This window comes from Molossus molossus, unplaced genomic scaffold, assembly GCF_014108415.1.
Source record: "Molossus molossus isolate mMolMol1 unplaced genomic scaffold, mMolMol1.p scaffold_m16_p_4, whole genome shotgun sequence".
Classification (NCBI taxonomy): Eukaryota; Metazoa; Chordata; class Mammalia; order Chiroptera; family Molossidae; genus Molossus; species Molossus molossus.
In genome coordinates this window covers 71866017-71892651 of record NW_023425377.1, presented here as the reverse complement: position 1 = coordinate 71892651, position 26635 = coordinate 71866017, and the positions used below count along the sequence as shown (strand labels likewise).

The 26635-nt window shown below is 46.6% G+C and overlaps 1 protein-coding gene across 1 annotated transcript; it reads right to left on the bottom strand.

The window, feature by feature from the left end:
- Positions 1-78: 78 nt before the first annotated feature.
- Positions 79-26635, bottom strand: LOC118643541 (adhesion G protein-coupled receptor E2-like). The gene is given in 17 exon segments (XM_036281647.1): positions 79-447; positions 714-780; positions 10217-10452; positions 10678-10875; positions 13493-13669; positions 14268-14491; positions 14701-14808; positions 14895-15072; positions 16712-16789; positions 16899-16945; positions 17769-17915; positions 18485-18631; positions 19184-19315; positions 22401-22556; positions 23083-23214; positions 23389-23439; positions 26560-26635. Coding segments are annotated over 17 exon segments (2205 nt in total). The 5' UTR covers positions 26591-26635; the 3' UTR covers positions 79-351.

Sequence of the window (26635 nt, the reverse complement as noted above, 5' to 3'; positions counted from 1 at the left end):
GTGGGTATGAAAGTGTAGACTGGATTATGGGAGGAGTCACAGATTTTTCTAAGTGCACACAGGTTCTTTGTACTTTTGTCATAGGACTGCTGATAAAGTTCAAAGAATGTGAATCAACCATGTCAGTTCTTCCTCTTGCTGAAGAAGTTACAAGCTAGGCTTAGAGACAGAACTTGTTGGCTATGAGTCAGCAGCCCACCACTGAATCTGAGCTGGCCACTGTAGAAGGATAGCTGTATCTCCTTACTCTGGGTTCCCTCAGAAGACCTGAGAAGGGATATCAAGGCCTGCTGAGGCACATGGATTTTATCTGGGGAGCATGACTGTGGGGTGGCCCACCTCTTTTCCATCTTACCTTGTATTCTGGAGGGTGGACACTTCACTGTTGAGAGAAGAAAGTTTGCTTTTCAGACTCCAGAGGGTCATCAGAAAGAGAGTTAGATTGACCTTCAGGAAACCATAGAAGATTTAGTGAATACAATTTTTGTTGGTTGTCTTTAGCCTAGCCTGACCAACAGCATTTCCACTTAAGTAGTTTTCATGTTTAGTAACAATGTTAGATTTTGTAGTTTTTGGAATTGTCTTAGAAAACCAAATCAAACCCAAGATAACCCAGGAACATTCTTGCTTCTATCATCCTCCTCCTCTTTATAATTCTGCTCGTCTTATGACCCTCAGCTGAGCGTTAAGAATGCTCTGATGTTGTCACTCACAGAGATGATGGCACAGACCGGTCCAAGGAAGCTCCATTTAAGTCCGTTTCCTGAGCGAAGCCAGCAGCTAAGAAAGAAGGAGAATTAACAATGCATTGGTCCTTAGAAATATACAACGATTTAATAAATTCATTTCTTAATTTATTCAGTGTCTCTTCTGTGATAGTTCCTATGGTTGGCTCTGAAGACATGGTTGTAAAGAACGTAAACATGACCTTTAATCCCACACATCTCACATCAGGTAGCAGACACACAATTAGACACACTGCAACAAAACAACAAAAATGGGAGGCTAAGAGATGTTTCATTGGATGCCATGCTTAGTCTTGTGTGTAAGGGTTTAGAATGGTTACAGAAGATTTCACAAAAAAACTATATTTGAGCTGAGATTTGAGCAGAGTGGATTGTGTTGAAGCACAGGAGAAGTCTGTTTATGTGTTAACAGTTTTTGAGAATTCTGTGAACCTAACATGGTTTAAGGGTCTTTCTTGCACTCTTCAATTTATTTATATTTATCTGCTGCAAAACTCATCTACTGAATCTTTTTTCACTATGGCTTTTTGGAGAGATATTTCATATGCCATAAAATGCACCCATTTAAACTGTGCAGTTCAGTGACCTTTTAAATATTTAGAGTTGTGCGATCATCATCTCAAAGTAACATCAGAAAATTTTTATTTCTTCATGAAGAAACTCATTTACATTAGCAGTCACTCCTATTTCTGCATCCATGCACCTCACTGTCTACCATAGCTACATGGCACCATTAGTCTACTTCTGTCTCTGGATTTGCATATCTGGACATAAAGGGAGTCATACAATATGCACCATTTTATGATTGGATTCTTTTACCTTGAATAATGTGTTCAGTCAAGGTTTATCCATATTGCAGCATGTTTTTATGGGAAATACATTTTTAATTCTTTTAAAATGGCTAAATAATATTGTATTGTGTAGATATGCCATTCTGTTCATCAGCTGATGGACATTTAGGATGTTTCCAATTTGGGACTCTTTTGAATAATGCTGCTAAGAGCATTCACGTACAGTTTCAGTGTGTATACATGTTTCCATTTGCTTTGGGTATTTACCTAGGAGTGAATTGCTGGATCATGGAGTAGCTATATACGTTCAACACCTGGCAAACAGTGAAACTATTTTTCATAGCAAGTAGCAATGTATAAGTGTTCAAATATTTCTACATCATTGCAAACACACACTCTTTTTATATTCTGTCTTTTTATTATTTAATTTTATTATTTTTAGAGAGAGAAAAGAGAAAGAGAGACAGACAGACAGATAGACAGACAGACATTAATGTGAGAGAAACATCAGTCGGTTTCCTCCCACAGGTGCCCTGGGTGGGCCTCGAGCCCACAACCAAGGTAGTGTCCTGACCAGGAATCAAAGTTGCCACTTTCTTGTGCACAGCATGACACTCCAACCAGGCCTGTCTTCTTATTTTAACCATTTAACATAGTTTCTGTGAAGTGGCATCTCATTTTGATGTTTTTTACTTCCATTTTCCTAATGACCAATAATATAGAGCATCACTTCATGCACTTTTTGTTCATTTACATATCTTGGGAAAAATGTCCATTGAAATATTTTATCCATTTCAAATATATTTACTGATTTTAGAAAGAAGGGAGAGGGAGAGAAACATCAATCAGTTCCTCTCATAGGTACCCTGACCAGGGATCAAATCTGCAACCTGGACATGTGCCCTGACCAGAACTGAACCAGTGACCTTTCACTGGATGACTTTCAACCAATTGAACTACATGGGCCAAAACTCTTTCGTCCATTTTTAAATTGTTTGTCTTTCGCTGTTGGGTTATTCTGTTTACTTTTAACAGCAGTGCAATCCAGAAGTTCTCTTATGATTACAGGTTGGTAACTGAAGCATAAATGGCTTGTCTATTGCTCAAGGTTTTAATGATAAACAGGACCAGAATTCACTCTTGATCCAGCATTAGGGTAATGGACAGGGTTGGCAAAAGAAGGTTTACAGTTGTGCATATGCAAAACAGAGTTTATTCTTGTGCTATTATTTATTAATTGTTGTACTATTTTCAATACAAACAACTGAAAATGTTCTTTTGCCCACCCCTGTATAGAGTGAGGCAGGATATTTCAGGACAATGGAGAGGGTAGTAGGATATTGTAGATCAATGATATATACACTCTGAAGAATGTATGCAAGAAAGAACTGAGGAGTCCAAGTAGGACAGACACCTGGAAAGAGCTTAGTGAATGCAGGTGAACAGAAGTTTCAGGAGTACGTTATAGTTAAAGATAAATGTTCTGGGACACTGCCTTCCTGAGTGGAAGACTGAAGACTTGCTCTCCACCTAAAACAACAAAAATATTAGCAAAACAACTAAAATCAACCATTTCAAAACCCTGGCAACTACCCAGAGCCACAGAAGAAACTGACAATAGTCTGTACAAGAGACACTTGATAAGACTGGTGAGGAAGGACTTTGTGAAGTTTGAACTCTGAATGATTTCCTTTCCTTCTTTCCCCAGCTTAGTGGTGAGGCAGACAAGCTGATAGCATTGCAGACAAAAGAGACCTGACCACTTTTGGAGCTCCACTGAAAGCACCATCATCATCCTCAGAGCACAGTCATTCTGTTTTTCTGACACTTTAGCCTTCTGGGAACACTTTGTTCTCCAAATTTGGTATGTATTTGATTTGACGGAAAGCTCATCTCAGTGAGGGCTAAACAGCCTGTCCCTAGAGCATTACCAAAACAGTAGTGAACTCCTGTAAATCAAAACACTAACTGCCTAAGGCTGTGATTTCAGGTGGTGTCAACAAGAATGTCTCAGGCCCTGGCCTGGTAGCTCAGTTGCTTGGAGTGTGGTCCTGGTGTACCAGGGTTTCAGGTTTGATCTCTGGTGAGGGCACATATTAAGCATCTTGTCAGATCACAATGGCATGAAACTACAAATCAATTGCAAGAAAAACACACAAAGACATTTGAACACATGGAGGTTAAATAGCATGTTATTAAGCAATGAATGGGCTACCAAGAAGATCAAGTAAGGAATTAAAAAATTCCTAGAAACCAGTGAAAATAAACACATACCAACACAAAATCGATGGGATGCAGCAAAAGCAGCTCTAAGAGGGAAGTTCATAGCACTACAGGCCTACGTCAAGACACAAAACATTTCTAATTGACTATCTAACCTCACAACTTAAAAAATTAGAAAGCAAAAAAAAAAAAAGAAAACCCCAGAGCAAGTAGAAGGAAATAATTAGTAAAGATCAGAGCAGAAATAAATGATAAATAGATCAAAAACACAATTCAAAAGACCAATGAAACAAAGAGATGGTTCTTTGAAAAGATAAAAAGTTTGACGGACCCTGAGCTAGACTCACCAAGAAACAAAGAGAGAGGACCCAAATAAACAAAATCAGAAGTGAACGAGTAGAAGTAACAACTGACACCAGAGAAATACAAAGGATCGTTAATTAATACTATGAACAATTATACAGCAAAAAATTGGACAATCTAAGCAACAAAGACAAAATTCTACACACATAGTCTCCCAAAACTGAACCAGGAGGAGAGAGAAAACATGAACGGACCAATAACAACTAAGAAAATTGAAGACATAATCTAGATTATCTCAGCAAACAAAAGCCCACACCGGAACGGCTTCACTGGGGAGTTTTATGGAACATTCAAGGAAGAAATAACATCCATTCTCCTCAAACTATTCCAAAATTTCCAAAAAGAAGGAAGACCTCCAAACTCATTTTATCCAGCCAGCATAATTCTAATTCCAAAACCAGATAAAGATCCTACAAAGAAAGAAAACTACAGGCCAATATCCCTGATGAACATAGATCCCCAAATCCCTCACAACACACTAGTAAATCGGATCCAGAAATACATTAAAAAATTATTCACTATGACCAACAGGGATTCATCCCAGGGATGCAATGCTGGTACAATATTTGCCAATCAATATATGTGATACACCACATAAACAAAATATAAGATAAAAATCATAGATCTTATCAATAGGTGCTAAAAAACACATCGAGCAAAATTCAGCACCCATTTCTGATCAAAACACTCAGTAATGTGGGAATAGAGGGATCATATCTTGACATAATAAAGGACATAGATGAAAAACCTACAGGCAACATCATACTTCAGACTTACAAACCTAAGAGAAGGGGGGCGGATGGAGGGAAGAGATAAACCAAAGAACGTACATGCTTATAAGCATAACCAATGGATATAGACAACAATACAGTGGGGGGCGGGATCAAAAGTTGGGTGTCAATGAGGGAAAAGAAATATCTATAATGAAAATAAGTTAATTAAAAAAGAATAAGAGAGAAGATGGCAGAGGGCAGGACCAGAGGGAAGGTGACTGTGTGAGAGAGTGAGCTAGTCTGTGGGAGAGTGTGCATGGACATAAAGGTGGACGACCAAACCCAAGCAGATCAGAGACAGGGAGCAGTATGTTTCTGTGCTGTGGACGGGAGCAGCCGGCTACCTTGGTAAGTGGGTCTTCAGGGCGCTTCTCCCTGTGCCACAGAATGGTCCCACCATTCTGGAAGATCCCGAGTCTTACCTGAGAAGAGGCAGTGGGGGCAGCTAGGGTCCAGCAACCTGAGCCCACCAGTGTACCTCGCACCATCGGAACAGTGGACTCCCTGTGTCAACATAGACCAGTGAACACTAGTGGAGCAGCCAAGGTGCCAGTTGCTGAAACAGCAGAAAGCCAGAACCCCAGTGCCATCCCCCACAGTAGCAGCCCTATCAGAGTCAAGAGATATCCCCAGCAACAGAGGCTGCAGTCCAGACATTCATCCCAGGCAACAGAAACACAGGCCAACAGATGAAACTCATTCCCAAATACTACAGCAAAAGCTGAGCAGGAGTTGAGCTCCAGTGGGCAGCAGCGCACCCCAGCTGCCAGCTGTGGGGAATAGCAGCAGCCCTTCCATCAGAGGTTCAGCCTTTCATAGGTGAGGCAAAGGCATGCAAATTGAGGCTTATTAATAACCAGCTTCTATGTCACCCTCTGGAAATCCTCTTATGAAGAACACCAGGGCTACATTCCAAGTCCCTGAGTAACTGAGACTACTACCTTCCAGGCAAATAGCTAGAGAATAACTGAGCCTTTTCTGAGCTTGAAAATCTACCCAGAAAAAGTAGACTTGACAGTGGTGTTTAACGTGGGCCTAGGCTCATCCAAACCAAGTAGAGGGAGCCACAAACAGCAGAGCACCAACACTCACAGGGAAAATTGGGCAGGCTCCAAAACCCACTTAGATAGCTATAATGCTGAAACAAAGAAACAAATCCCAAATAAAAGAACAAGAGAACTCTAGCGAAGATGAGATAAATGAAATGCAGGTGAGCACATTATCAGAGGTAGAGTTCGGAGCCATGATCTTGAGGAAGCTCAACAGCATGAGTAAGAACATCAGCACCATGAGTGCAGATATAGAAACATTGAAAACCACCCAAGTGGAAATGAAGAATGGCATAGCAGAAATTAAGAACACACTGGAAGGACTAACCAGCAGAGTAGAGGAAGCTGAGGACCAGATCAGTGGATTAGAAGACAGGGTAGAAAAAATCAACTAATCAGAAAACCAAAAGAAAAAATGATTAAAAAACAGGAAGATAACTTAAGAGAACCCTGGGACAACTGAAAATGCAATAACACTCTCCTCATAGGAGTGCCCGAAGAAGAAGAAAATGGGCAACGGTTAGAGAATATATTTGAAGAAATAACGACAGAAAACTTTCCTAACTTGGTGAAGGAAGAAGACATTCAAGTTCAAGAAGCACAGAGAGCCCCAAGTAAGAAGAACCCAAACAGGTCCACACCAAGACACATAATATTAAAATGCCAAATATTAAAGACAAAGAGAGAATCCTAAAGGCAGCAAGAGGTAAATAACAGGTTACCTACAAAGGAAACCCCATAAGGCTCTCAGCTGACTCTCAACAGAAACACTACAGGCCAGAAGGGAGTGTCATGAAGTAATCAAGGTCATGAAAAACAAGGATCTGAATCCAAGACTACTCTATTCTGCAAGCCTACCATTCAAAATAGAAGGTCAAATTAACACCTTTCCAAAAAAAAAAAAAAGGCTAAGGGAATATATTCTCACCAAACCAGCACTGCAAGATATGCTAAAAAGACTGTTGTAATTAGTAGAAGAAATAGGAAGAAAAATATAACAACATTAAACAAAAATGGCAATAAGTAAGTACATATCAATTATCACCTTAAATGTGAATGGTTTGAATGCTCCAATGAAAAGACACAGAGTAACTGACTGGATAAGAAAGCATGACTCCCATATATGTTGTTTACAAGAGACCCACCTCACAACCAAAGACTCACATAAGTTGAAAGTGAAGGGATAGAAAAAAATCTTTTGAGCAAATGGAAAGGAAAATAAAGGTGGGGTAGCAAATTCATATCTGATAAAGTAAATTTCAAAATGAAGGCCATATCTAGAGACAAAGAAGGCCACTACATAATATTGTAAGGATCTGTCCAACAGGAAGATATAACATTGGTAAACATATATACACCCAATATAGGAGTACCAACATATATTAAAAATCTTCTAGAGGACTTAAAAGGGGACATCAACAGCAATACAGTCATAAGAGGGGACTTCAACATCTCGCTCACATCACTGGATGGATCATCTAGACAAACAATTAACAAGAAAATACAGACTCTAACTGAAGCACTAGATCAGATAGATTTCATAAATATCTAAAAAGAGCTACACTGCAAAACTGCAGAATTCACATTCTTCTCAAGTGCTCATGGGACATTCTCAAAGATAGACCACATGTCACGACACAAATTAAGTCTCTACAAGTTCAAGAAGATTGAAATCATATCAAGCATCTTTTCAGATCACAATGGCATGAAACTAGAAATCAACTGCTACAAACATGCAAAGACATTTGAAAACATGGAGGCTAAATAGCATGTTATTGAACAATGAATGGGTTACCATGGAGATCAAGGAATAAATTAAAAATTTCCTGGAAAGCAATGAAAAGTAACAGACAACAACACAAAATCTATGGGATGCAGTGAAAGAAGTTCTGAGAGGGAAGTTCATAGCACTACAGGCCTACCTCAAGAAGCAAGAAAAATTTCTAACAGAATATCTAACCTCACAACTTAAAGAACTAGAAAGCAAACAAAAAGAAACCCCCAGAGCAAGTAGAAGGAAGGAAATAGTAAAGATCAGAGCAGAAATAAACGACTTGAAGACCAAAAAAACAATTCAAAGGATCAAAATAACAAAGAGCTGGTTCTTCGAAAAAATAAACAAGATTGATGGACCCTTAGCTAGACTCACCAAGAAACAAAGAGAGAGAACCCAAATACACAAAATCATAAATGAAAGAGGAGAGATAATAACTGACACCACAGAAACTGTAGGCAACAAAATTTCAGACATCATACACAGCAGAATTTTTAATGATACACCTAAGACAACAGAAACAAAGGAGAAAATGAACACATGGGACTACATCAAACTCAAAAGCTGCACAGCAAAAGATAGAATCATCAAAATGGAAAGGCAACCCATTGTATGGGAGAGCATAATTGCCAATGATATATCAGATAAGGGTTACTTTCCAAAATATATAGAGTGCTCATACAGCTCAACAAAAGGAGGACAAAAAACCCAATTAAGGAATGGGCAGAGGACCTAAAGAGACACCTCTCCATACAGGACATACAAATGGCTAAGAGACATATGACAAAAAGCTCATCATCATTAATCCTCAGAGAGATGCCAATTAAAACAACAATGAGGTATCACCTCACACCTGTCAGAATGACCGCCATCAACAAATCGTCAAACATAAGTGTTGACAAGGGTGTGGAGAATAGATGAATCTACTACACTGCTGGTGGGAATGCAAACTGGTGCAGGCACTATTGAAAATATTAGGATGTTACCTCAAAAAATTAAAAATTGAAGTGCCATCTGACCCATTAATCCCAGTTCTAGGAACATGCCCTAAGAAGCCTGAAACTGAAATCAGAAAGCATATAGGTACCTCCATGTTCATAGCAGCACTAATTACAATACCTAAAATTTGTAAACAGCCCAAATGTCCATCAGTAGACAAATGGATAAAAAAGTGGTGGTACATATACACAATGGAGTTCTATGCAGCTGTAAGAAAGAAAGATCTATAATCCTTTGAGATGACATGGAGGGACCTGGAAAGCATTATCCTAAGCGAAACAAGCCAAACACAGAAAGACGAGTATCATATGATCTCACTTATTTGTGGAATATAATGAACCTAACAGTCTGAGGAATGGGGTAGTCCCAGAGATGTGGAAGTGGGGTACAGCCTGACAATCCCCGGAAGAGGTGGGAGGGGGATGAACCACAGAACTTATATGAATGAACAATGGACATGGACAACAAAGCCGGGGACAAGGTGAGAGGAATGGGGAAGGGGGTATTACTGGTGGAAAAAGGAGAAACATCTGTAAGAAAAATGAATAAATTCATTAATTTATAAAGTGAAAAAAGAAAAAGAAAAAAAAACACTTTAAAGTTATGTGCAATATATTTTAAGAATAATTAAAAGCATAAAACCTAGTATAAAAACCTGAAAATAAAAGAGTGCAATCTCTGGAACTTGACTCCCTTCATTTGGATCCAGTTCTGCTACTTCCTAGCTGTCCACCATTGGGCATTTACTTAACCTATTTGTGCCTCAATTTACTTATCTATAAAATGGGTCAAATCACACTATCTACTCATAGTATTGGTGTGAGGATGAATTGTGTTAATTAATACAAAAATGGTCAGGAATGTGCCTGGCACAAAATAAGCACCATGCAACGCTCAACTATAACACAATCTATTCTTTAGCTTATTTAAATCACCTCTAGTTTTCAAATATCAGATTGGAACTTCCTGTACAATTTGGATAAAGTGGTAAGTTAAATTGTTTATAATAATGTCCTAAGCACTTTTTTTCCCACTAGACCTTTGTTATTTCAAGGAGAGATTTAAAGACATTCTCCTTAATTATTATAAATACCCATCAGAAAATTGTCCAAAGGATTATCACTTATTGTCTCTATTAATATGATCTGACATAATCCGAATGCTATATTACATCTATAAAGGCCATGGTGATGTGAAGAAGATAAAGAAATGGGAATATGGCCCTGGCCGGTTTGGCTCAGTGGTTAGAGCGTCGGCCTGTGGTCCGGAGAGACCCGGGTTCGGTTCCCGCTAAGGGCACGTACTTCGGTTGCAGTATGTCCCCGGCCCTGGTTGGTCGTGCGGGTGGCAGCCACTCGATGTGTCCCTTCACGTCGATGTTTCTCTCTCTCTCTCCCTTCCTCTCTCTCCCTCCCACTCTATCTGTACAAAATATGGAAAAATATCCTTAGGTGAGGATAAAAAAAAAAAAAAAGAAAAAATGGGAATATGCCCTTACTGGGTAGATGTTCCATAAAGGTGAGGCCTGGAAGCTGCAGAAATGGCCACAATCACAGCTGGAACTCCATAGCCCACAGGGAGCATGAACTTTTTCAAGAACCTGCTCATGCTGGAGTAGTTGACCACAGTCAGGTTGCGTGCGGTGAGGAAGAGATGCAGGCCCTCCAGTAGCATCCAGGTGAAGGAGGCCAAGTAGAGATAGTGCAAGGCACCCGCGATGATGGCGCACAGCACCTGGAGGAGTGAGAGTCACCAGGTGGAATAGTCAGGGTGCAGCATGCCGCCAGGACCTCTCCTATACCTTGCCATTTGGTGACCCAGTCAATGTGAAATTGGCCTCTCACCCCTCAAATTTTCCCAGAACCCGAGGCCGTTTTATGAAAGTGTCCATGCAGCATGGCCCCCAGCATTCAGCATCCCCTCAGGCAGGGTGGGGGTCCTTCAGGACAGTGTCAGTACCTTGAGCTCAGTTCTGTCGATGGCCGTGAGGAAGAGCAGGTGGGCCAGGAAGAGGCAGAGCGAGAGCTGCAGGTGCAGTGAGGTGCTGGTGTTCTGGATGGCTTTGCACAGCAGGAAGGTGAGGGCTGTCAGGAAGAGGCACAGCAGAGAGAGGCTCAGCCCCACATAGGTGATCACAGCCAGGATGGGATCCTCCTCCTGGGACCCAGCAAACAGGAAATATCAGTCACACATTCCTGCTCTGAGTTAATGACTCTTCCACCAGTTTTAGTTTTTTGGTGGGTACAACAAAATTAGGAATGGAGCATCTACATGTATTTGGGATGTTTATGGATACTGTTAGAACTTTATGGGGTTCTAAACTGATTAATTCAGACCCAGGAAAAATTGAGCGATAAGAGACTCCTCACTCAAGACCAAGCCATATAATTCATAGGATTTATTTTTCTTTAGACTTGTGGACAAGATTTAACTTATAAATTATCATGTGTCAGTCATGGGAGCACACAGCTCTGTGTTGAGCACCATCCTCCATGCCCATGACCTGATGCTGTGAGGCAGAGTCTGTACCTGGAGACTCAATGTCCAGGTATCAACTCCCCCACCCAGACATACCTTAGGGCTGCAACACCTGCTCTTTACAGATTTAGATCCTTGGTTAAGGAAAAGTACTATACTCTGATGATGTCAGGAAATAAACTTCATATTTCCTGCCAATTTTTTATTTATAACTTTTATTAATTAATTTACTTTTCTTATATATGTTTCTCCTTTTTCACTCATGGACATCCTCTTCCCAACCGCTGCCCCCACCCCAGCATTGTTGTCTATGTTCACTGGTTATGCTTATATGCATGTGAGTTCTTCGGCTATCTCTTCCCCGCCGACATCCTCTGAGGTTTATGTCTGAAACCTACTTCAATGTCTCTGGGTCTATTTTGATCATCTGCTTATTTTGTTGATTATATTTCATAAATAATTGAGATCATGTGATATTTGCTTTTCTCTGCTTGGCTTATTTCGCTTAGCATACTACTTTCCAGGTCTCCCCATGTCATCTAAAAAAAAATAAAAGATCTTTCTTTCTTACAGCTGCATAGTATTCCAATGTGTATATGTACCACTGCTTTTTTTCCCCACTCATCTACTGATGGGCACTTAGCCTCTTTCCAGATCTTAGCAATTGTAAATAGTGCTGCTATGAACATAGGGGTGCATTTATTGTTTCTAATTGGTTTTTCAGGCTTTTTAGGACATATTCCTAGAAGTGGGATATCTGGGTCAAATTAAGATTTTTCATTTTTTGAAGAAACACCATATAGTTTTTCATAGTGGCTACACCAGTCTGCATTCCCACCAGTAATATACTAGAGTCCACTTTTCTCCACACCTTCGCCAGCACTTGTTGTTTGATGACTTGTTGATGGCAGCCATTATGATAGGTGTAAGATGATACCTCATAGTCGTTTTAATTGGGATCTCTTTGATGATTAGTGATGTTGAGATATTTTTTCATGTCTCTTGGCCATTTGTATGTCCATTTTGGTGAGGTGTCTATTTAGGTCCTCTGCCCATTTTTTAATTGTGTTATTTGTCTTCCTTTTGTTGAGTTTTTGGGAGTACTCTATATATTTTGGAAATTTACCCCTCACCTGATGGATAGTTGGAAATTATGCTCTCCCATACAGTGGGTTACCTTTCCGTTTTGGGTTGTTTTTTGTTTGTTTGTTTTTCTTTCTTTCAGTTTAATATTGGTGTATAAGAATGCCACTGATTTCTTGATGTTAATTTTGTATCCTGCTACTTGGCAACATCATTTATTAAATCAAGTAGCTTTTTGATGGAGTCTTTAGGGTTTTCTACGTACAACATCATGTCATTTGCAAATAATGACAATTTCATTTCCTCCTTTACCATTTGGATTCCTTTTAGTTTTCATTATTTTCTGACTGCTGTGGCTAAGACGGCCAGTACTATGGGCATCCTAAAGATTAAGGCTTTGGCTGCCTATTTTTCCAAATTATCTTAAATCCCTTAGCAGAATTTTTTAAAAATTTAATTTTAGTGTAAGTAGGTGAGAGAGAAATTGGGAGGCAGAGAGAGAAAAGCAGAACCATGAAAGTGGTAGAGAAAATGGAGGTTAAATGTTCAAAGCCGATGCACATGGATAAAATAAATTTGGTATTATTTACACTTTTTCATTGTTGCAACAAATCTGTAAGATCGACATTGTTTCCTAAATAAATGTTCATAAATAAATAGCAAGCCCTCCAAGTGATTTTGATGCATACTAGGTTTTGAGTACTTTTTGTGTAATGATATAAATTCCTCTACCACATAAAGAGCTCCCAGATCTATAAGAAAAGTATCAACAGGCCAATAGAAATATAGATAAAAAAGCAAAAACTTATTTCCAGAGACAGAAAAACAAATCACTCTCAAATGAAAATGTTCCATTTCACTGACAATAAAATAGACACCAATTTCCTATGTGTTATATTTAACTCTTAGATGGATAAATATCCAAAACTGAATGTGACCTCTGCTGCCAGCCACCAAGAAAGCAAGACTTAGACCTGTAACAGCATGGACGGATTTCTCCAGCAACCAGGGGGCTAGAGGAAGACAGCAATCCCCAGAGGAGAGGCTTATAAGACTTGTAAGACCCTCACCAGACAATCCAAATATGCCATGTTTGTTTGTTGACACAACAAAATTGAAATATAATAAATTTATGTTTTTGAGGGGCTACATGTATGGAAATTTATTACAAAACAAACAGAAATTGAACAAAATGTCTTCACAAGGCTCTCACCTGCACGTCATAGTGGGCCATGAGGATGGCAAAACTGCTCAGGTGGCTGCATTTGCAGGTGGTGTTGCCATCCCTTCTGCCCAGCTTCTGGCAGCCTGTGGTGGACCAGTACCCACTGCTGTTATCACCCTTCCAGAAGGCACAGATTAGCTCCTGCCGCAGCATGGGCCTCTGATTCTGTGGGCAGGTGGGGATGGCCAGAGATGTTAGCCTAGAGCCCATTCTTAGGTTCTGACCTTGGGCTGGGTCTGAGGAAGGCTGCTTTTCATTGACAAGTATTTACTCAGCACCCATTGACAAGTATTTACTGAACACCTACTATGGGTGCCAGGCGGGGGCACAGCAGTGAACAGGGCAGACACAGATCCCTGTCCTTGTAGGGCTGATATGCTCATTGGGGAGATAGACAGTAAATAATAAACCTAATAGATAAGTAAATTAGATAGTGTTTTAGAAGGTGGTAAGTGCTATTTAAAAAGAAGCAGCAGCAGTATAGGAGAAATGTTGGGCATGAATTAATTACAGATTGTAATTTCACATAAGGATATCAGAGAGGGCCTAAAAGAGAAGGTGGTATTTGAACAAAGACTAGAAACAGGCAAAGGACTGAATCATGTGATGGAAAGGTGTCTCAGGCAGAGAGCACAGAAAGTGCAAAGGCCCTGGGCTACCTTTAAAGAAGTAGCAGAATGGGCAGAGTTGGGGAAATGAAGACTTCAGAGGGGCTATGGGGTGAACAGTGGGGCTGATCCCCTCTCCCCACCCAAAGACTCACAAGGTGGGAGAAGTAGAAGGTGACAGGGAAGTCTAGTTTCGATGTGTTCTTGTTGCTCAGAAAGACCATGTTGATAGTAGAGAGGAGCGTGAGCTGGGCACCGTTGACAGGACTTTTATGTATCTCTTCCAGCTGGGCTTTCTTCTCAGAGTCCAGCTCCAAGGAGGCATTGACCAGCAATTTCTGCATGTTTGGGATGGAGAGTATGCCTGCCACGGCACGGCCTAGGGGACAGACATGCTGGCTGCCTTCTCCTGCCTTCCCTCCTCCCTCCTGAGATGTCTAAATTAGGCTTGGCCAGTCTACTGTGATGCCTGGAGTCCCTCCCAATGGCTCCGTTTCCAATTGTTACACATTTGAAACCTCACTGCAAGCACATCCCAGCTCTTTCTTCCCTCTCCCACAGGTGCCTCCTCTGGCTCCCTGCTGTTACCTGGGTCCCCAACTTCAGCTGCCTCAGCCCAGTTCAGCACCATTCGTGCATGACTCCGGCCCATGGTGATGGTTCCATTTCCTTACTCCTGGATCACTAGGGACAGCTCTGAGGGGAGAGGGGCAGTGACGGGGGGCTCCAGATGCAGGATGGGGCCTGGGACTGGGGCAGAGCAGGGCAGAAAGAGGCCTCACCTGTGTTCGAAGGGGGATGGTAGGTGAAGGAGTCTCCAGGCATGGTCTTGGCCAGGGTCCTCAAGACTTCTTCAAGGTATGACAGCAGGTGAGTGGCCAAGCTATGCCGGGCAGGGAGGGCCAGGTTCTCCAGGTCCCCAGGGACTTCCAGTAGCTCATCCAATGACGTGATAAGTTTCTGGGGTGATTCGTGACAGTTGCTGGGTCACTGCACCACAGGGACCTCCCCCCCAAAGACCCTGATCTCACTCCCTCACTAGGGAACACACTGAAAAACCACACAGGTTGTTTGGGGGACAGACAGCAGAACCATCTAGACACTGCAACAGCCAGAAGACAAGTAGGGGATCAAGTGCGTGCCTGTGTGCACATGTAACCATGGCACTTAGCATTTATCAGTCGCTGACTTTCTGCCAGGCTCTCTTCTAAGTCTGCACTGTCCAGAATAGTCACCACAGGTCCCACAAGTCACGTGTGGCACCATGTTGAAATAGTAATATTTTGGATCTGTTGGGTTAAATGCAATCTTCACATTAATTTTATTTGTTTACTTTTACTTTTTGTTGTTGTTAATCCTCACCCAAGGATCTTTACCACTGAAATATATATCTTTTTTTTTTTTTTAGAGAGAGTGAGAAAGGAAGTAAGTGGGGGAGGGGAAAGAGAGAGAGAAACATCGATGTGGGAGAGAAACATCGATTGGTTGCCTCCCATATGTACCCTGACTGGGGATCAAACCTGCAACCTTTTGGTGTATAGGACTATGCTCCAACCAGCTGAGCCACCCAGCCAGGGCTACTTTTACTTTATAAAAAATAAATCTACTGGAGCCCTGGCCAATTTGTCTTAGTGGTTAGAGTGTTGGCCAGCAGAACAAAGGGTCACTGGTTTGATCCCTAGACCTGATTTGGGTCATACAGGAAGGAACCAATCAATGTATCTCTCTCACATTAATGTTTCTCTCTATCTCTCCCTCTCTCCCTCCCTCCCTCCCTCCCTTTCACTCTATCTAAAACTCAATGGAAAAATATCTTTGGGTGAGGATTAACAAAAATTAAAGTTAAAAAATAGCCCAGCTGGTGTGGCTCAGTGGATTGAGCATCGTCCCATGGACTGAGTGGTCCCTGTTTGATTCCCAGTCAGGGCACATGCCCGGGTTGCAAGCTCGATCCCCAGTACGGGGCGTGCAGGAGGCAGCCGATCCATGTTTCTCTCTCACATTAATGTTTCTATCTTTCCCTTCCTTTCTCTCTAAAAAATCAATAAAAACATATTTAAAATAAATAATAAAATAAAGCTACTGGAAAATTTAAAATGTCATAAGAGGCTCATATATTTCTACTGGGCTAAGTACATATGCTAAAACTTACATCCAGTGCTTACTGTGTGCCAGGCACTATTCTTTGAGCCTTCTCTTAGTTCATTCAAACCTTCACAACCACTGTGTGAAGCAGGAGTCTGAGGCCCAGGGGGGGAGTCACTGGCCTGAGGGCACAGCAGTGTATGGGGATTTGAACCTTTGGCTCGGCTCTAGAGGCAAAATTCTCAGTTGCTTCATTCTGTAGCCATTATACCCCTCTTGAGTGTGAGTGTGGGTGTGTGTACCCTGCTCCAGACACTGGGGAACCCAGGAATTGGGGTGTGTGTGTGTACATCTGTGTTTGTGTGATGGGGATATGTATGGTGTGTGAATATTGTGCAAACATCCACATGTGTTTCTCTGATCAGAGGCCCCTGCTTGGGCTGTTTCCACTCATGCTGAAGCATCCCCCAGCCACCCTGACACTGTCTGGGATCCCCCCAGGTCCTGCCCTTACCTGGATGGTGTCCTGGGCCAAGGCAGACTTGAAGTCTCTCTCCAGACCCTGGACTCTTTCAGAGAAGTGGGAGAGACTCTGGGGAGAAAGGAGATGAGGGATCAGAGAGCCTCACATGTGGATGGGGGAGCATGGGGTAAAGGGGTGGAGGGATCCTTGCCTTCTGGTCCCTGCTGGAGTCACTCACCTGGCTCTTGATTCCAGGGGACGGGGTCCAGGTGGGGAAGATCTCTGCTGGGGATAGAACAGCTGCTCATTAGGTGTGAGAGTGTGTTGGAGGCAGGGTCTAGTGTCAGACCAGGTACTTTCACACTGGGTAGTCCTTTGTTTATTCAGGAATCTGAGTCCCTCTCCTCTTCATGCCCCACCCCATTCCCCATGTTAGTGCCCCCTACCCCCACCCCTTGGCTGGAGGTGATGACACCTGTTGACTGCACATCCCTGAGTGGCAGACAAAGGGATTGTGGGAAGTGTGCAGAGGCCTGACACATAGCAGGTGAGCCCGATACTGAGGTACAGGGTGTGAGATATTGAAATAATCTTTGTCCCAGCACTGGCTGGTTTTTCTTAGTGATTAGAGCATCGGCCCATAGACCACAGGGTCTCGGGTTCAATTCCTGGTCAAGGGCATATACCTGGGTTGCAGGTTTGATCCCCGACGCTCAGGGTTGTGTGGGAGACAACCAATCGATGTGTCTGTCTCACACTGATGTTTCTCTCTCTCTCTTTCCCTCCCTCCCTTCCACTCTCTCTAAGAAAATCAATGGAAAACTATTCTTGGGTGAGGATTAACCAAAAATAGTATATCTGAAATAACCTTTGTCCCAGTTAGTAATTAGCTGCTGCATGGGGTCCCCCAGGAACTTTCCCCTTGGCACCCCAGCTTCTTCCCTGGGACCGCCCAGATCTTTTCCCATTTAGCCTTAAAATAATTAAAGCCTGGCACAGCAGGGCACGCCCAGCAATCACTCTGCTGGGTTCATGTGGGTGCCATTCAGTATGTGATCAGATGGTTTGAGTTGTGGATCCTTGGGTGTGTGGGATCTGAACTCCGAACCTTCACAGACGATGTTGTTTGAGCCATTGGGGGACCCAGGAGCAGGCTTCCAGCCAGGGCGGCAGCGGCATTCATAGCTGCCCACGATGTTGTGGCAGTGGGTAGAATAGTGGCAGGGGTTTTGCCCCGAGGTACATTCATTCACATCTGAGGACAAAGCCAGAGCGTCAGGCCCTCTGTCCACTCTCTGCACCTTCCTTCCTGCCCCTTGTCTCCAATTCCTTTGCAGTTCACACCAAGGACACCCCCACTATGCCCCACTACCAGCCACCTAGCCTGTCAGGATACACATTTGTGATGACATTTCCCCCAGTAAAGGCCCCATAAGCGTCCCTGCAAGGTGGACAGGGCAGCACTGTGTGTGCGATGTCATCCCAGAGCTGTGTCCCCCATGTGCGCTGTAGGATGGACTCTGGGGGCCCTGCGATGGGCCTCTAACCAGCGAGGCTGCAACACAGATGGCTCTCCAAGTGTTGATGCTGTGGGTTGTGGCACAGCTGCCATCCACAGCCACGCTCCTGTCCGTGTTAGAACAGGATCCGAAGCTCAGCCCTGAGCAGCCCAGGTCCCCCTGTCCTCACTGCCTGCGCTGAGGACACACGGATGCTGAAACCGTTGCTGCCCCTTGTCTGCCAAAGCTCGTTATGGCAGCTTCCTTCTAGGTGGCTCCACAAGGTAAAGAAGATGTGGTACATTCATGGGATCTGAATACGAACCTTCACAGATGGTGGTGTTTGGGCCGTTGGGGGACCCAGGAATGGGCTTCCAGCCAGGGCGGCAGCGGCACGTATAGCTGCCCGCGATGTTGAGGCAGTGGGTGGATTTGTGGCAGGGGTTTTGCCCTGAGGTACATTCATTCACATCTGAGGACAAAGCCAGAGTGTCAGACCCGCCCTCCACTCCCCGCACCCACTTCTCATTGCCCAGCACTAAGGACCCCACACATGCCACCATCTGGTGACCTTCAACTCCACCCTCAAAGCTCCTAATGGTGGCCTCCCTGCAGGATGGACATGTCAGGGACCATAGTCTCTAGTTCATAAGTGGCAAAACCAAGAGGGAAACTGAGTCACCAGGGCTCAACCTCCTGACCAAGGACTCCTGCCTACTCCCTTCTGGGCCCTGGCCCAAGTTCACTTCCTGAGAATCAGAAATGATACCTCCCTCTGCTGCATGTGACAGATGAGGAAGGGGAAGGGTCTGGGATGCTCACAGGGGCTCCACAAGGAAACCCAGGGCCCAGAAGACGCTGCCATCTCCCAGCTCTGTGGCAGGACTGTCAGGGAGGTGAATCCTTAGGCAAGGCTTTGGCATTTCGGGAACCTGAGCATGTTCTGCCTCCTGCGGCTGCGGGACCTGCCTCGGCTCCTTCCCCAGCTCCTGTCCAGCCTCAGAGCATCTTCCTGGGCCTCTACCTTTGCACAGCTTTGGGTCCTCCCGGTTGAGCTCAAACCCGGGGGGGCACTTGCAGGTGTAGCTGCCCTGGGTGTTGACACAGATGCGGCGGCTTTTACAGATCCCGGGGTTCAGCTGACATTCGTCTATGTCTGCAAGGGGAAGGAGAGGGTGGTGGATGCCTTCAGGGCTGGGAGTCAGCCACATTTACTGGCACAGAAGCATCTGGAAGGCCCCACTGCCTCCTCCTAGGTGAGTGGGTGCCTTTTCTAATCCACATGGAGCCGTCCTATGGGTAAGCATGGTGGTCTAGATGCTCTGTTGTCCTGATGAGGCCAGAAATGGCCCAAGTCCTTCCTGCCAGCTCTGACTCCCTGACTCCCGGGCAGCTCCTCGCTTGGGCAGGGACATCAGTGCCACGTGCCCCAGTCTGAGGACTTGGGCAAAGGCCAGGGTGGGTCATCCTGGAAACCAGTGCAGGAAAAATGATGCATTCCCTGAGCAGTGCTCGTTTCGGTGGCCTTTGTCCTGACTCCTCCAGGACGGTGCTGTTGGCTGAGTTCTCCTTGGAATCCTGGTGACTCTGGTGAGACATCGCTCTCCACCCACACGACTCCTGAGACTCCAGCCCATGGAGATGGACCGAAACCATCCCTGAGCCTGGCCCTTCGAGGAGAAGGCTTCTAGGCAGGGGCCCAGAATATGACAATGATGCCAGATGGTCAGGGCCACCTGGGCAGTGGGTGCCAGGCTGAGATGGACAGTGGAGCTCACATCCAGCCCACAGCCTTGGGGCATGAAGGTGCCTCTTCTGATCCCCATGAAGGCACCTCATGGGCTGGAAGGAAGTGATGATAATCCACATGTGAGCAAGCCGGCAGCGGGCAAGGGCTGGGTGCCTGGAGCAGGGAGCAGGTGCTGATGGGTGGAGAGTGGCAGGTGTTTTTGTCCTCTGGCTCCTTGTTCTCCCACCAGGGACACAGACCTGTGGGCCTTGCCAAGAGGAGCTCCATCTTCTGTCCCCCAGTGGTTTGGGCCCCCAAGGCACCTGGGTTGACCTCCTCGGGAGAGGGTGAGGCCCGGGGGCAGTGGTCCCCGACGACACCCTCTCTTGTCATCTGGTCCATGTGGGAGCCTCTTCATTCACCCCACTGTCAGAGTCTGGGGCGGGGGGGGGAAAGTCGACGTCACTCTGTTTACCCCTGACATGTAACTTTTTCTGGGTCCCAGTCATCCAAGCTGCCCACAGTCCTATGAGCTGAAATTACCGGGGAGGGTCAGGGTGGGGGCTTGCTTGGGGAAATGGAGGATGAGTGGCTGCTAACTGGGGTCAGGGTGCCCGGAGGCATTTTTTCCAGGTGCGGTTGTTGGCCAGAGGCATGGCCAGCTGGGGGAGGTGGCCTGAATCTCCTCCCAATTTTCATGAGGGAATCCCTGGGTCCATCATGGCCCGGGGGTCTGAGAGGGCTCCTGGCACCGCTGATCCTGTGTGGGCTCCAGTGGTGTCAGGTCTCGGCCCAGCAGTCACTGGTGATGGTGGAGGGTGATACTGCTCTGGAACGCTCTGCGCTGTGAGCTCCCGAAGTATCTTGAAAGCCACCACTCTCTTTGTTTTATGCAATAAGGTGCCAGGTTGCAGCGAAGACATTCCAACCTTCTGGAAATGGCCTCTGCAGAGGGTTCTGAGCCTTGGGGTTCAGAGAGGGTTGGGAGACCAGACAGGTGCCTGGGATGGCCCTTTGATGCCTGAAGCATGTGGGACAAGCAGGCAGGAAGTGGCCCGGGTCAGCTGCTCAAAGCAGACCTCGTGGGCCATGACGCGAGCAGACGCGTCCTCAGGAGCGGCGAGGCTGGAGAGCTGAGGTGGGCAGGTGCACAGACGGCCCAGCTGAGCCTGTCACAAAGCTCGGTCTTCAGGTGGCAGGTCCTGAGCAGACCAGCAGGCTGCTCTCTCCCTGAGGACCCACCTCTCCCACCTCACTCTGTTCAGCCATGTCTCTGCGAGCAGCTCCAGCCCTGTCTCTCGGCCTGGCCTGTTTCTCACACAGCAGCTCGTCTCCTCAGTGCCACAGCCACCACCGTGTGCAGGGCTTGCGGTGGTCCAGGCACACTGAATGGCTTGCTCTCTGCACAAGGGTGTCCAGCCAAGGAGGCAAATGGGGGCTAACAGCAGCTCACTGTTCATTCCCCAAACACAGTGCTCACCTGGGGAAGAGGGACCTTTTCCCAATTCTCATGAAGGCTCTGCCCTCTGGTCAGGCTACATATTTTGGGCACGATGACCACCCACAGATGCCCCTGTGGACCAGCAGTGCGGTGGGTGGAGCCCTCCCACTGGGCTCCATGCAGGTGCATGAGGGATGGGGCTGGGGCCCTGGTTTGGGACTCTTCTCCCAGCAGCAGGTTGGGCCTGTGGACCCTGCTCAGAGTCCTCCAGGATCCTGGGTTCAGCCTCCTCCTCTCTCTCTGTATTCTGCACTAATCCCCTCTCTCGAGGTGAGTCCTGGCTTCTGCCTGACCATTGTTGGCCCCACCTGCCCCTGGGGTTGCCTGAAGCCCTTTCCCTGTCCGTCTGCTCCCCCTGAAAGGGGGCAGTGCCTGGTGAGGCATGGAGGCCTGGATCCTCCTGGGTCCCTGGTGAGGGAACGGATGGGCCAGCTGTTCTCTGAGCAGCCACCATGGGGCAGTCCCCAGGGATGTCCATCCTGGAGATGGTGACTTAGATCATGATGATTGTAATCTAAATACCCTACAGCCACCACTGTGCTGTGCTCTGTGATCTCATATATCACCCCAGAAACTCTGTGAGGTAAGCGCCATTGTTGTTCTTTTACTGATGAGTAAACGGTGGAAAACAGAGGTGAAGAATGTGCCCAAGGTTATACAGCAACAAAAGACAAAGCTACTTTTGTTTTTGTCTTTAAAAGATAGGCACTCTTTGTTTTTTTAAACACAAAATCACAATAATATTATCACACCATATTACCAGTGATTTCTGAGTCAGTGTCCTGGCTGGTGTCGCATACACAGCTGTCAGGTAGCAAAGCCAGGATTTGGGGCCCTGGCTCTCATGCCACCCTGCCTGTCTGCTAGTGGGACAGGTACAGGCACAGTTGTCCCAATTCATACTGGGAGCAGCACCTGCAACCAGGGCCCTGCACCCTGCGTGCTGCAGGAGTGGCTCTGCTGACTCCAAACCTCATGGACAGGGAGATGGAAGATGCGGGTCATTCTTACCTCGACACGTGTTCTCACTCTCATTACTGAACTTTGTTGCCCCAGAAATAAGCTCGTATCCTGGGCTGCATGTGCAGTAGTAGCTGCCCTCCGTATTCTGACAGTCTGCGAATATTCCACAGGACACTGTCGAGGGTGGTCCACATTCATTGATGTCTGGAACAAAACAGGGTAAAGGGTCACCTTCCAAAAGCCCAAGGTCCCTGACCTTCCAAAGGCCGGAGTGCCTCCAGGACCGAGAACCTCATCCCACACCTAGCCTGGAGCCCAAAGCTTAATCAGCATTTTTTGGGAAAGAATCAGACTCTCAGGCAACACTGTTGCAGCTGGGCTGTGGCTAGAGCAAACCATTCCTGAAACCCATTCAATCAGACTGTTCTCAGCTTTCCACCTGTCATGCTGGATTTCGATACAGGAGGAAATACAGAAATGGTGGGTGGGTGGAATCTCTGCATCCCCCTCCTCAGTCCTGGAAGGGCAAACTGGGGCACAGATTCCAGACTCCTGGAGACCCAGCACCTGTCTCTCCACAAAGCCATGTTTATTCACTTCTCATTTTTTACCTTCACATCTTTCTCTTTCTCTTTTCTCTGTCCCTGATAACAGTCTGAGAACAAAGGCCGAGGCCTCTAACCTCCATCCCCCTATCTATGTGGCCCTCCACCACCCCACGCTTCTGTACCATCACAACTCTCCAAGATGCTGGTGACGACCTCCTCAGAAGAGGCGAATCCTGGATGGCAGCGACAGGCAGTGGCGTTGACACATGTGGAGTGTGGAGGGCACCACGAGGCACAGTCCATGGTGGCCGAGGCTGTGGGGATGGAGACTAGTCAGAAGATGAAGGCTGAGCCAGGGGCTGGGAAGGGGTGATGGGAAGGGTGACCCTGAGCTTCCCCTGCACCAGGCCTTTCTCCTGCCTGGGCTGAGAGGTGCAGGTGGGGGTTGGGACTCTGGCTGTGGACTGAGTTACTCCCAGCAGACTCACCCCTGGTGTTCTGGAGTCCATCTTCCAACAGAGTCAGCAAGACACACAGTGCTGGAACAGAGACATGGAGGGTCAGGGTGGATACAGAACAGGGAAGGGCTCACAGAGGCCTGAGAGTGACTGATCTGAGGGAAGGGAGCTGCTCACCCCATCCAGGATTGGGCTCTGTCCCTCACTCAAGGAGAGAGTGGGCAGGTGGCACCTCCCTGCCTCCAGCGCCCATGACCAGTGGGTCTGCACCCATCGCCTGAAGATGGGTTTCAGGAACTGAAGGATGGGGAGGGGCCCGAACCAGGCAGGGGTTTTGGCTTCTGCTGACCTGAGGGCAGCAGTTCAGGAAACAGACTAGAGTCTGGTGGCCTTGGTTCTAGTCCCAGACCTTGTTTTGGTGCTTCAGGTCCTCAGATTCCCCTTCTGTAGAATGGGGATGAAGAGGGAACCCATTTCCTAGAGTAGTGTTAGAGTTAAATGCATAAGTACTGCCTGGTGTGTCAAAGTGTTTACTGTCATCATTTCTTCATGTAAAAATGTAGAGTGGACCAAGTGTACTCTCAGATCCTCCCCACACTGAGATGCTCTGGCCCCTCACCCTTCCTCAGGGACACATGTGCAGAACACCACACCCACCTCTGTCAACCACATGACCAGCTTGGGACACAGTAGTGACATTTCACCCCCTGGCTCCCTGCACACAGGAAGATGCTGTCGGCTCATGTTCAGGTGGTTCTGCATGGCCCCCCCAATCTTGCTGTTCCTTTTGCTCAGAGGCACTCCCCTCCCAGGGCATGTTCCGGGGGGTCCTCCTCAAGTCAGCAGGGGGTATAGAGATGGGGACCTCTTTGCTGTTCACCAGACAGACAAGGGGACAGAGATGGAGAGAAAATTAAGAAGAGGCCGAGACAGAGGGACAGAGAAGGAGCTAGAGACATAGAGAGAGAGAGACAGAAAAAAAAAGGAGACAGAGAGGTGGAGAGAAAATGAACAGATGTGAGAGGGATATTAGGAGACACAGGGAGATGGAGAGAAACAGAGAGGCAGAGTTCAGAAGACAGTGATTGAGAGAGATGGACAGAGAATTAGAGAACTCCTAGAAAGGGAGAGACAGAGATGCCAGCAATTGGACAGAGAGATAGAGAGATTGAAAGCAAGATAGAGAAACAGAAATAAAGAAGGGGGAGGGAAGGAGGAAGGAGGCTGGGCAGCAGGTGGGGGGTGGAAAGGGCTTGAGGAATCTGTCCAGTTCCTGCTGATGTGGAAATGCTGGGAGGCAGCCTGACCTGGATCATCCAGGGAGACCAGACAGGGGACAGCAGGTGGAGGGATGGGGCCAGGGAGGCAGGGCAGGCTCGTGTCACTTCCTGGGCCAAATGAAGGGTTAACTCATGGCTCAGTAGCACATGAAGGAGTTCCCAGGGGAACAGGGGAATTTGGGTGTTAGTCATTGTGAGCAAGGCTTGAGGAGCTGTAGGGGATGCACAGAGGATGGTCCCCTGAGCACTCAGCTCCAATGTCCAAACTTGATACCACTGAGGCCAGCAGAGGGCAAAGGCCCCCCTCCCCAAGGCCCTCGTAGACGCAGTAAACTGAGGCTAGAATTCCTCTCTGCCTCCTCTCTGGCCACAGGGCTTGGTTAGTTCTCCCTTTGCCAGAGACCCAGTTCCTCATTGCAGGAAAGACCACAACAGGACCTTCCCTGGCTGAGTGGGACCTGGGCAGATTTATCCCCAGCTCCCTAATACCCAGCAGCAACTTTAGTGCTCACGACTGCCCTAGGAGGCAGGGGCTCTGTTTATGTCCAATCTACAGATGGACAGACTGAGGCTCAGTGCCCAGGAAGGGTTTATGGAGAATCTGGTTCAAGAGGGGGCTGAGGTAGGTGGAAGTGAGGGGTCAAGTTCTCCAGACCCAGCAGGGAGGGTGTTCTTTGTGCCCCATCAGGCTGAGCTGGGCTTTACTGCCCCACCACAGAGGCTCCTGAGCCAGACCTTCTCCATGTGGGCCCCTGGAAGTCACCCAAACAGGAGCCTGGAGAGGAGCTGCTGGATGTCCCCTCCCCGTCCCATCTGGTTTGCATTCCCTTAGCTGAGCCCTGGGCAGTCAGATTCCTGCTTAGGGACCCTGTGGCAGTCATTCTCTCCTTGCTCATTCTGCTAAGGACCCCCAGCCCATCCCCCAGACCTGCCAGTGAAATAATAATAATGACAATGTAAAAATAATAGCAAATACTGTTTACTTAGTTCTAACTGTGAACCAGGACTCACTGAACCCTTGACACAGCCCTGCAAAGTGGAGACCAGTCTTGCCCTGCCCCATTTCGCACATGTGGAAAGTGAGGATCAGGGGCTCTGTGACTTGGCCCTCTGACACATCACCCCTTGAGGTGTACTCCAAGGAATCTGTACATTTACTAAAAATCATGTGATTGTGTGCATGCAACAAGCAAATTATATGCTCTGTAAATTATACTTCCATAAAGCTCTAAGAAACACCTTGCACATGTCACTCTGGGCCAGCACAGAAAGCCCCATTCCTGTGGCCTGGGGAAGCTTTGATTGACACCCCAATGTCATTTCTTAACTCTCTTTGCTGCCCTGATAACCATTAGAGCCACCCTGGGTGGGGCAGGAAGGAGTCATGGGGGAAGCCACAGCAGAACTCAAGTTCAAACCCACAGGGTCAGAGTCCCAGCAGGGTCTGCAGGAGCAAGACTGTGGGGTCTCTCAGACTTCCCAGCCACTGAGACAATGTGTTGGCATCACCCTATAGTGGAAGGTCCCTGTCATTAGGTCTCTAGCACCCCTCTGTGCCATCTGTTAAGAATGACTTCCTGGGGGGGTCACAGCTCTCAAATTCTGCCCCTTTCCTTCCCCCTGCTTCAGATTCCCCTCTTAGGGAGCAGCTTCCAAAGTGCATCTGGAAGGGAGCTTGGAGATGCCTGGTGGGGTGGGGAGGACACACTCTTAGAGCACCAGGGGGGTTCCTGCCCCAGTGGGGTTGCCTGGGCACTGCCAGCTGCTCTCCAATGCACCCATGACACCCTCCTAACCATGTGGCTTCCTCCATGGCAGGCTCCAGAGCTGCCAGCTGTGCCTCCTATTTCTCCAAGTGAGGGGGGATGGGAGAGCTGACAGAGACTCCCTAGCCCCTCCCACAGGGGCCCCAAATTCTCACCGTGTTGGATGCTGAGGCAGGGACCTCCCATGGTCTGAGGTGCTGGCAGGGGAAGCAGAGGTTGCCACAGGGCAGT